The sequence below is a fragment of the Lepisma saccharinum genome, chromosome 7 (assembly GCF_977018435.1).
Source record: "Lepisma saccharinum chromosome 7, izLepSacc3.1, whole genome shotgun sequence".
Lineage (NCBI taxonomy): Eukaryota > Metazoa > Arthropoda > Insecta > Zygentoma > Lepismatidae > Lepisma > Lepisma saccharinum.
In genome coordinates this window covers 1,044,699-1,056,789 of record NC_139235.1, presented here as the reverse complement: position 1 = coordinate 1,056,789, position 12,091 = coordinate 1,044,699, and the positions used below count along the sequence as shown (strand labels likewise).

At 35.9% G+C, this 12,091-nt stretch overlaps 1 protein-coding gene across 2 annotated transcripts in view; it reads left to right on the top strand.

Moving 5' to 3' along the window:
- Positions 1–12,091, top strand: part of LOC145989680 (uncharacterized) — a 75,913-nt gene that overhangs the window by 12,370 nt on the left and 51,452 nt on the right. For both annotated transcript variants that reach the window (XM_083124893.1, XM_083124894.1), the window contains exon 5: positions 4,533–4,655. In XM_083124893.1, the coding sequence (XP_082981019.1) occupies positions 4,533–4,655 (123 nt within the window). The remainder of the gene's footprint in view (positions 1–4,532; positions 4,656–12,091) is intronic.

Here is a 12,091-nt window from a genome sequence, read left to right as displayed (position 1 = left end):
AGCTGTTTTGTCTTCTTTTTCGATTAATTTTAGTGGCCACTGCTACCATCCTCGTTGGAACTTGCTGTGGAGTGTTCAGTGGCAGTGGCCACTGAAATTAATCGAAAAAGAAGAAAAAACAGCTTCGCAGATAAAACTGAGTACTAGTTTCTCCGTATTTATAACTCAAAATAGTTCAGAAAAATTATAAATTTTCATTGGCAATATATTGTTTTTTTTACCAGTTTTTTCATTAACCTTTATCGTCTGGAACCAAGCTCGTGTGTATTCCAATTTTAGCCACCACCTTTTCAAGCATGCCGCGAAGAACAAAAATATTTTGTTTTTGTTCTTAAACACAGGTCTTTTAGCAGAAGTAAAATGTATATATTGTACCTCCCAAAGAGGAAAGTTTATTTTTAAAAAAAAAAAATTGACATAGCACTCCCCCTGTATCCCTCTCAATAGACCGAAGTGAATGAAAAAATGTAGTATGTATAGTATGTATAGGGTGACCAGACACATACATTCAAAAAAGAGAACAGTGCATGGCGAAAGAAGAGGACAAAGCCCAAAAAGAAGAGGACACCGCAAAAAAATCGCACAACATTTTCAATTATTACTCTTAATCCTAATTTACCTCATGGAGGTGGGGGGAGGAGGGTCTGTTAGGCCCCGAAATGGACCAGAGCTGACCGGAACGGCGTTCTGGTTTCAAGAATAACTGGAACACTTATCGTTCCATCTCATCACTTTCGTAATCGGAGATAAAAACGGACAAAAGCATGATAACGAAAGTAAAACGTTCCGTTTGAGCAAATTTCCATTTTGAACCCAGGCTGTGCCAGACAAAAAGTTTTGGTCGGGTCTGGCATGGGAAATGTTTTTAAACGCTGCATTTGGGATGGAAAAAATTGCAATTTCTGGATGGAAAATGTTCAAAATTGAGTGATTTTTTTTCCTGAAATAAAGAAAATAAATTGAGAAGTTGGAACAAGTTGGAACCATCTTACAAACTCCCAGACCTTAACAACATCAATCACCTTATCCAACTTGTTTCGGGGTACAATTGTTTCAGTTTTAATGAGAAAATATACAGACAGAAAGAAGAATTAGCTATGGGTAACCTTGTGTCAGGAATAGTTTCCAGTATATTCTTATATTTTATTGAGAAGGATGCATTAGATGAAGTTAATAATGATATTAAATACTTTCGTAGGTACTTTGATGACATTTCGATAATCGGGAAAAAATAAATTTTGGATCGTACTTTTGAAATTCTGGGAGAACAGGATAGTAGAATAAAATTCACAAGTGGGAAGAAGAAAGATGGTGTAATTAACTTTTTGGATTTCAGGATCGAACGAGTTAAAGATGGAGTTATAACAGGGGTTTATCACAAAGTATTGGCAGGGGATAGATATATACACAAAGATTCTGAACATGCAAGCAAAATTAAGAATAATCTTTTTATGAATTTTTACATACGAGCTGGTAGACTTTGTAACTGTAGGGAAGAAAGGGAGAAAGAAGATAATTGGATAATGAAGGTGGGATTGAAAAATGGTTATAAAACCGAGGAAATGAGAAGAATAAAGAAGGGGGCCCACAAAATTTTGAATAGAGACGGACATAGAAATGAAGAAAGCGAAATCAAAGAAAAAGGGGATGAAGAATACAAGTATGTGGGGATTCCGTATGTAAAAGGGATGTCAGAAAAGTTTGACAGAATCCGAAAAGACTTCAGATTAAAAGGGGGAATGAGAGCACCCCGAAATATTGAGAAGTATTTTACAGAATACAAAAAGGATGGAAGGACAGGAATGAGAAGGGCATATATAGGATAACATGTTCATGTAATAAAGAATACATAGGACAAACTGGTAGGAACATGGGAATACGCTGGGATGAGCATGACAAGGACATAAAGGAACTAGTACCGAAAACAGGGTTATCGGAGCATGTTATAGAAAAGAAACTTAAAATTAGAAAAAGATAAGTGGTAAAGAGAGTTTTTAGACAACCCTATACGCCTTCATGGCGTGGTGCTAAGCACAGGGGAACACTTTACCTTTTTTTTTTTACCCGATAGAAACTTTCATGAGGCAGAATGCATTTGTATAGACAGGGGGAAAAAATTATATAGGGACGACGGCAACTTGGATGAAAAATGGATCAAAATGTTTAAACGATGACGAGTCTGTGAAATTCCATGTCACGCCGGAAGTGACTCACGCTGCATTGGAAACGATAGAGTTCTCATTGGAAGGAGTGTAACACGTGCACGTAACAGCAGTTACTCAGCCATGTAGGTTGGATGCAAACGCAGCTCCTCTAGAAGTATTGCCAAGCTTTTAAGGCATTTTTAACAGTCATGTAATTTTACGTCTAATAATCTACGCATCAATCTGTGTATCCCATATAATGTATCCCATCTATTTTACATATATATCAGACCATCATGTGTGAATATTGTGGCTCTCTCAGTGTATTTTATAAAAATGTCAATTATTATATTCTTATAAAAAAATTGATCTACAATTTAATGGGGTCATTCCATGCCAAATCATCACAAAAATATTAACTTTTCAACCCGACCATCTCAGATTTTCAGTGGTTCAATTCTGCATTGAGTGAAACACCTTATAGTCTAGTAAAGTGATGTCATCTGAGGAACTAATTGCAACAGAAATGAAACTAACTTCCTCTATAGTAAAGAAGTGTGGAGAATCTGTGACCTGTAGGTTTGCCACCATCTTGAACAAATTGCACCAATATTTCACTTTGAAAATATTAAAAAAAAAAAGTATGTTAAAAATGATGAATTGTACACTAAAAATGAAGATAACCAAAATTAAAGAGCAGAAAATTTGATAAATTATGGTTTCTGTTAATCTTTAAACAGCCAATGGGTCATATATGACCCATGGTGCCGATTACAACATTCACGTGCTTTTAGGACCTTCATACTTGTATCTGAGGTTGTAAACGCTGACAGATGTTGAGATAAGACTTTGAATGTTATGTGGAAGAAAACCTACCCCCCTTTCTCTAATATGCAAATTAGCTATTTTTAGCCAAAATTCAGGATTGTACATATTGCATCATATTTCAGCCTGTATGAGGACTAGAGACTTGAATGAAGTTTCCCTTTGTTGCAAAAGGTCTATTCTTTGAAAACAATGCAAAAGTTTGCACCCTTTTTCCAAAATAACGGGAGAAGATTAATGTGCAAATTAGTCATTTTTTGCCAAAATGCAGGATTGTACATATTGTGTCATATTTCAGCCTGTGTGAGGACTAGGGACTTGAAACAAGTTTCACTTTGTTGCAAAAGGTCTACTCGTTGAAAACAATGCAAACGTTTGCGCCATTTTTCCAAAATAACGGGGGAAGAGGGGTCGAACGCCAGATATTTTTTTCATTGAAATTTGGGGACTTGCCCCCCCCCCACCCTGTTTTTCTCACTTGGGCTTTCTGAATTGTACACGGTCGTGTGCTTCGATGTTTTTGCTTTCAAACAAAAGTTATCCAAAGTAGATTGCTCAAATAGTCTCAAGAGATATAACATTTTTCTGAATAAGTGTAAAAATTTAAAAATCGCACGCAAAGGCCACAGCGAGAGAGGGGTTACTTTCGAAAACCGGCTCGACTGTTTAAAGGTTAAAGCTACCTTAAATCTTAATTGAATTAGAAAGCTCCAGTTATTTACTTTAATTATTTCTCTTGTAGTCTACGGTTATTGCAAGTTTTTCGTTGTGACGTTTTGGGAGAACACACGCTCCCTTCATCATTTCTTTTTAGTTTGACACTAGAAATAACTCTACAATGCAAGCAATACGTACAAGAAAAAAACAACTATTTACTTTAATTTTGGAATTAGAGTAAAAGTTGGTCTCTGACACAAACAACAGCAAATATGTAACAAACTATGTTATTTTTGTCCGCCCGCTTACGGTTGGTTTGGAAGCTGGGATGATTTGGCATGGAATGACCCAATGGGAGAAATTTGAGCGTGTGATGTTTATTTGTGCTGAGTTCTTGAAACAAATATGTAGAATTGAAGGAAATGTGATCCTCTCTCTTCAGGAATTAGAAATAGTAGCAAAAATTAGTACAGAAGTTGGGGAGTGGGTGCACTGTGGAGTAGTTGGTTAACACACCAGATTTATAGTAAAACTACAGGTCTGTCGCAGGCTCGATCCCCACCATCAGCAAAAATAAATTAGTTCACCTGAAGACGAGAGAAGAGATGCTCTCTTGAAATGTAGTGTTATAAGTATAGGTAATATCAATAGACAGTGGATAAAGTCCAGTGAACATTGAATGCTAATGTAGAACCATTGTCACTAACATTCAGAGAATTTTTAAACAATTATATTTGTAAATTTCTGTGTATTCGTAATTTTATTGTGGAAATATTTATCTGATCTCCAGTAAGTACCAGTATTTATTTCTGCATACTTTATGACCAAATTTTGCTATGAATGCAATAAAAATAATATATTTATTGCTTTTTTGATATTTTTTAATGTATCTTATGTTGAAATCAGGAGAAACAATCGCTTGAAGATCAGCTGCAGGAAATGCAGACACTGTTGTTAGAAACGCAGCAGGAACATTCGCATATGAACCTGAAATTACTGGAGAAGGAGGAGGAAAGAAAACGTGATCTGGTATGTAAACAATTCCTGTAAGAAGATAATGTATTTAACCCATTACCTGTGCCGGATCTATATATAGACTCTCTAATAGTGGTCCTTTTTTTCAGAGCGTCTACACATAGATGTGCTTTTATTAGTCTATATGGGCATTTGGCAACAAACAATCCGTTGTTGATGCTTTGTTGGTTCCTGGTAAATATTTTTTTGTAACATGGAATTAGAACCACAGTGGTTTAGTTGGTAGAGCATCTGACTGCCATGCAGGAGACCCAGGTATATGATCTAAGGTCGGAATTTTTCCAGCCACACAAAGTGGCTCTGGGGCTCACCCAGCCTCATAGGATAAAGGTGGCCAGTGTGTGGTGCTGATCACATCACCTCCAAAATGGCTGAGATTGAGAATATGTGTTGGAGCCCATCCCTAATTCATAATAACATTAATGAAGTCATGTTTAAAACCAACTTGGTGTAAATTCCAACCATGCGTAAGATAAGTATGAAAAAATTTTAATATAACAACTGTCAATGAAATAGTATTTTCCTACAAACTTATGAACAGCCGTAAAGGAATAAAAACTCCTATTAACAAATCAAGTTAGTCAGATTCATTTGTCTAAGAAACAAACAATGAACTTATAATGCAATGTCTTATTCCATTCCACTTCCCTACTCTTCGAGACATACTTTTCATGAGAACGAATTGCTTGCAACGAAGTACAACTTCTCAGAATCAACTCATAAAATCTGGAACACGTGGAAGTTATGTTACATTTTGTATTTAATAAATGCCCTAAGGTTTTTAACTTTGAATTTCAACTTTGCATGGAGTAGAAGGGGGTGGAGAGTAGGGATGGCCAAACGGATCCGGATCCGAAAATCCCGGATCCGGATCCAAAAGTTTCAGGTGTGGATCTGGATCCGGATCCGAAAGTTCCAGATCCGAGAGTTTCGTATCTCAATCTCATTATAATATTACCACACCTTAAAAGGTATTATGATCTTCGATTACAAATAAATTTTTCATTAGTTAGTCCTTCAAGATTTTTTTTCAAGTGTTGTTCCTAAAATAATTTGCTACGCATCGGCTAACACACTCGTGCACAAGAATAATCTTACTTGTTTAACATAAAATGTCAGAGGTGATTTTGTAAATGTCATTGAAACGAATATGTATTCATTCGAATGTATTGGAAATGGAAACACACATAAATGTGAGACATTCCATTCCAGGATGAAACCTTTAACATATTTAACAAGATAAAAATGTTATACAAAAATTATACAATTGTTCTACAGTTACAGTTTTAAAAATTAAAATAAAACATTATAATATATGCAGCGTTATATAATTACAAAGTGTAAGACTAACAAGGGAGGTTATCTAAGTGTCCCCCACCGATTTCCATGAAACTTCGCAGGTATATAGAGGAGCCCAAAAGGAAGAAATACGTGTTTTTTGTTTCGGTTAAAAAACTGTTCTAGGGGGCAACCCTCCCCCTCAAATGTCAAGATGAGGACAAATTTAAGTCGGCATTTGACCCCTGTGTCCCCCTCCAATTTCCATGAAACTTGGCAGGTGTATAGATGGGCCCAAAGGAAGAAATACGTGCTTTTTTTGTTTCGGCTAAAAAACTGTTCTAGGGTGCAACACACCTCAAATGTCAAGATGAGGACAAATTTAAGTGGGCATTTGACCCCTGTTTCCCCCTTCGATTTCCATGATACTTGGCAGGTGTATAGAGGGGCCCAAAGGAAGACATACGTGTTTTTTTTTGTTTCAGCTAAAAAACTGTTTTAGGGGGCAAAACCCCCTCAAATGTCAAGGTGATGACAAATTGAAGTGAGGATCTGACCCCTGTGTCCCCCTCCGATTTCCATGAAACTTGGCAGGTGTATAAACGGGTCTGAAAGAAGAAATACGTTTTTTTTCTTTGTTTCGGCTAAAAAACTGTTTTAGGGGCCAAACCCACCTCAAATATCAAAATGGGACAAATTTAAGTGGGCATTTTACCCCTGTGTCTCCCTCCGATTTCCATGAAACTTGGCAGGTGTATAAAGGGACCCAAAGGAAGAAATACGTGATTTTTTTGTTTCGGCTAAAAAAAACTGTGTTAGGGGGCAACCCCCCCCCTCAAATGTAAAAATGAGGACGAATTTAAGTGGGCATTTGATCCCTGTGTCCCCCTCCGATTTCCATTAAATTTGGCAGGTGCATAGAGGCACCCTATGCCCCCTGTTTCTTCCGATGCCATATTTACGAGGTTTCGGGGTCAGATCCCCACTTCATTTTCTCCTCATCTTAACATTTAAGGGGGGGGGGGGTTGCCTCCTAAAACCATTTTTTAGCTGAAACACGTACTTCTTCCTTTGGGGCCCTCCATACACCTGCCAAATTTCATGGAAATCGGAGTGGGACACAGGGGTCAGATCCCCGCGTCAATTTGTCGTCATCTTGACATTTTAGGGGGGTTTTGCCCCCTAAAACCGTTTTTTTAGCTGACACACAAAAACACGTATTTTTTCCATTGGGGCCCTCTATACACCTACCAATGTTTCATGGAAATTGGAGGGGGAGACTTAGACCTCCCTTGTAAGTGTATTAATTACAAATCGCACACGGGCACATATATATATATATATATATATATGATGCGACTCCAATCGCGAAATATTGAATTATTTCTATTCGTGTGGTAAGTGTTTACTGTCTCCTTCATTATTTGTATATATATATATATATATATATAAAAGCAGGTAACAATATGTTATAAACACATTCTTACTTTCCAAAGAAGCGCTCATGTGGGATGGCAAAACGGATCCGGAACCAACAACCGGATCTGGATTTCGGATCCGCCAGGATCTGGATCTGGCCATCCCTAGTGGATAGGGAATGGAATTTGCCAAGGAAATATCAAGAGCATACAATGTCAGCTTACAATGCACTTACTACTGAGCTGTAAGGTATTTTTAAACTGCAAGCTGATGAGTCATGTTAGTTTGAGTTTATTGAGTTTGAGTTTATTGAGCAATTTTCACACCGAAAGTACCCCTGAGGGGCATTGGTGCATGTACATTACAAAATACAACATGTTGAACATCGCACATAATATATATCTATACATCAATTTGGCAGAATTTTTTATAATATAACATAATATAATAGTAAAACATACATTGACAAATTATTTTTTGAAGTGAACTAGTGCTGTAAAAGTACATATTATATAGTGTATACAATCTACATTTATTTTATAAAGTTATTTAATTCTTGAAATTCTTGAACTGAATATAATGTGTATTCCAATAACAATTTTTTCACTTTACTTTTAAAGATTGTGGATCTTTCAAAATTTTTGTAACTTTTTGGTAATATATTGTATAAGTGTGGGGCGTTACCCCCACACCCCCTATACACCTTCATGGCGTGGTGCTATGCACAGGGGAGAACTTTACTTTACTTAACTGGATGCCTGAGTAAAAAGGTCCCGTTTGGTATGCAGTTAGCCGCACTTTGGGAATGTGGAAGTTATCTTTTTGTCTGGTATTGTAATTGTGGGTGTCTATGTTCTTTGGATAGTTCGATTTTGTTTCGTGTATGAAAGTAAGTGTTTCAAGTATGTACAAACTTGGAAGTGTTAATATACGGAATTTTTTGAAAAGAGGTTTACATGTATCAGTTTTGTGTGCATTTGCCAAAATACGCAATGCTCTTTTTTGAATTTTAAAAATCCTCTGCGATTGAGCCGAGTTCCCCCAAAATTGGATACCATACCTCAAAATACTTTCGAAGTTTGAGAAATAGATATTTAGCATACATACTGTATTGAAATTATTTTTTAAGGTTCTTAATTGGTAACATACGGTGTTTAGCCTCTTGCATAAATGATCTATGTGAACTTTCCAGTTTAGACACTCGTCTATAAATATTCCAAGAAATTTTGTATTGTTAGTAGCTGTTATAACGGCATGCCCTACTGTGAAATTATCTTGCTTAATAGAAGAGTTTTTGGCTCTAGATACACCAAATTTTATTATATTAGTTTTTTCGTTGTTCATAGAAAGTTTGTTTGCTGAAAACCAGCTTTGTAGTTCAGTAAGAGCTTCTTCCGTTTTTTTAATTAAAGTTACATTGTTAACAGAATCTACTAAAGCAGTAGTATCATCAGCGAAAAGAGTAACTTGGGCAGTTTCAACATTTGCTGGAAGATTATTTATGAACAATAGAAACAATAGGGGTCCTAGTATCGATCCTTGGGGGATTCCAATAACCACATCTTTCAATTCGGAGTAATATGTTGTTTGCGTCCCATTATTGGATAAGCTATTTATTGCAACGCTCTGTTTTCTATTCGATAAATAGGATTCTATTAATTTATTTGATAGACCGCGGATTCCGTAGTATTTTAATTTCTCTAGAATGTTCGAAAGTGCTTTTATTGCTTGCATGTCTGTTTGTTTATCCAAAATGCAAATTTCTTCTTAAAAAAAATTACACTAATCGTTGTTAGCGCTAGTTAATGGACATAGTTGCTCTTGTCGCCTCCTTGTAGTGAAATAAGAATTATAATGCATGTACAAACTGGCTAGCATGCATGGTACTGCACTGAACATGGGAAGAAGGGCTATGAAAAAACTATTCTTTCCCATAATGCATGTGTATATGTTAAAGAACCACTGTAGTTGTTGTTATAACAAAACTGCTGCGTGTGGGATATATCTTCTTGCTGCTTCTCTTCTTATATTAGTGTAGGGCAATGTAAAAAATGTAGAAAATTACCCGTAGAACTTGGGAGATGGGGAAAAGTTGTTGTTCGAACTGCAAACAGTGTGGAGGGAAATTTTATCTAGCTCCATCACTAGGTGTCGTTGATAGTGTATAGTCCGCTATACTGGGAAATGTATGGTTGACTACATCCTTCCTGTAAAAGGTAGTCTCCGTGTAGTAATAATTAGAAATGTCTGCATGTCTCCCTCAAATTGGTGGTGACGAGTCTCTCCTTGAAATAGTACTTAAAAATGTCTGCATGTCTCCCTCAAATTGGTGGTGACGAGTCTCTCCTTGAAATAGTACTTAAAAATGTCTGCATGTCTCCCTCAAATTGGTGGTGACGAGTCTCTCCGCATGGTAATTAACTTCATAGAAATGCCAAGAATTGGTGTAGGCATTGCTTTGTCCATGGTGCTCCGTATAGACAGGTTAGGTTAAAAGGAAAATTATGACAAAGAAAGGAAATAGCGAAGGATAGGAAATATATAATTCACGTTCATGCATGCACACAATACCATCTTATTTCCATTGCCTTTTCTTGAAAATTAAATTAAATTGTCTCATCAAAAAAATAAAATATGATTAAAATAAATTAATTAAATAATTGCCATAACTCTTTGAAAATAAATAAGGAAAATTTAACTAAAATATACAACCGTAATTAAAACATTAATGTCCATGATTAATGTGTTGCCTTAAACTATTAATTATTACTGAGCTGCTCTGAGTGAACCTGTTTAGAAAGCTGATGATGCTTATAGAAATAATATCCTAGGGTTGCGGTTAGTAAAACATTCCAAATAACAAAAACTAATATAGACATGGGTAAAGGGTTTAAAACTAATTCCTGAAATGAGATGCCCTTACTAATTGATTGATTGAGTTGCTTTAAGGCAAGTTCAAGCGGAGTCCATTGGGGAATAGTGAAATCAGATAAATTCTTGGGGATACTAAGTAATAATTCAATTTCTTTCATTTTTACCTGTTCAAAAGCTAAAACTCTGGTATGTAAAATTTGTTGGTCTACAATAATCTGAGAAAAATCCTGATAGTTAAAAAATATAGATTGCCCTTCGTTAATCTGAATTGATCTGTGGGTGTTCAAATTATTATTTAAATTCTGAATAACAATAAATTGACCTGAACCTGATATTAAAATACCATTACGTGTTCTGATAAATAATTTATTGTCAGTAATAGACTTCACTTCAAAATTACAAAATGTAGAATTAATAAACAAAGGTAAGTGTTGCAAGCATGTTCTAAAGTCTGTTTATAAAATAAATTATTATGTTGTGAACCCTTAGAATAAATATATAAAATTTGAGTTGCGCAAAGCAAGCTATTAGAGTGCTAAAAGGTTGCTTTGGCAAGCCTCTAATGGCCTCCTAATAAACAATAGGCTGGTGCAATTTGCCGTGGTTCATTAATATGCAATGTAAAACAAAAAAATTCAGTAAATGCTACTTCTGACTTTTGTTGAAACTCCAGGTGGTAACAAAATATAGCATCAGGGAATTAAAAAGGTGAAATTCAAATTTGAAACACAATAAAGATAATAAAAACTTTCTCAGTTCCAAATTTTCTTTAAACAAAAGAAATTTAACCACTCAAAACTTCTTGAGTCCGCCGTATACCTCAAATCACTTGGTCGTGTAAACAGACCCGCCGCGGTAAAAATATACTTGACTCATATAAGAATGGTGTGTCAATCCCTTAGGTTTGTCCAAACAAAATAGATCGAGAATAGTTATGCAATATATTAGAATATAAATACAAATTACTAATTATTACCTACTGTACTAAAATTAACACGAAGTTAATCAGTAAGAAGTAATGAATTTATTGCTGCATTGTCAAATAAGGTGCCAATTGGGTAAGTGAGCTAAATTTCCTAATAATAAATACTCAAATTCAACATTTGTGGTAAACCACACTGTTTAAATTTGGAAAGGCTAACGATGCCGTGGCGACTTTTGCTGCACATGCCTGTGCCAATCACCGAGGCTTAGCCTGGACATGTTGCTAATAATTTTGATTACTCTATGTGCATAAAGTGCTAAAAATTGCCCTTTTGTAAAATTTTCCCTGATTTTATCAAAATTTCGTTTGACTTTATCCAGATTTAAACCAAACGTACGTCGATTTCCCAAAAATTTTACTTACTATAAATATCTCTATGAAAAACGGGAAAATTTTGCGAGAAAAACGCAAAAAAAATTCGTCTTGTTGTTCCTTTGTAAAATTATTGGTCGTGATTAACCTGAAGTGCATAAATGCGACGTTTTACGGCTAGATTTATCTATGTAACCAAATTATCCCTAACATTGTTGACATGAAGTTCTATCGTAAAAATCAAATCCTGATGGCTATATGCTTAGCTAAACTGGTCCCATAAAATTTCAATGAACGAACGCCACTGGTTCGAGAAAATATGCAAAGCCTATGGTAAGTGTTTCTGAGCTTCCACAGTGCTCAAAGTACTCGGGAGAGCTTCCGCTCAGAGAATGAAATGCGCTGACACCAGACATTCTAAGTTGTGCAAAGTTTGCATTTTCGTTGTCGCTTGGAAGGACTGAACTAATTTCTCTACAGCGAGGAAAATCGTAGGCTCGCTTGCCGGCGTGTTCGGTCGACATCTTCGGGTACGTTCGGGGTGCCGTCGGAGAGGTGGAGG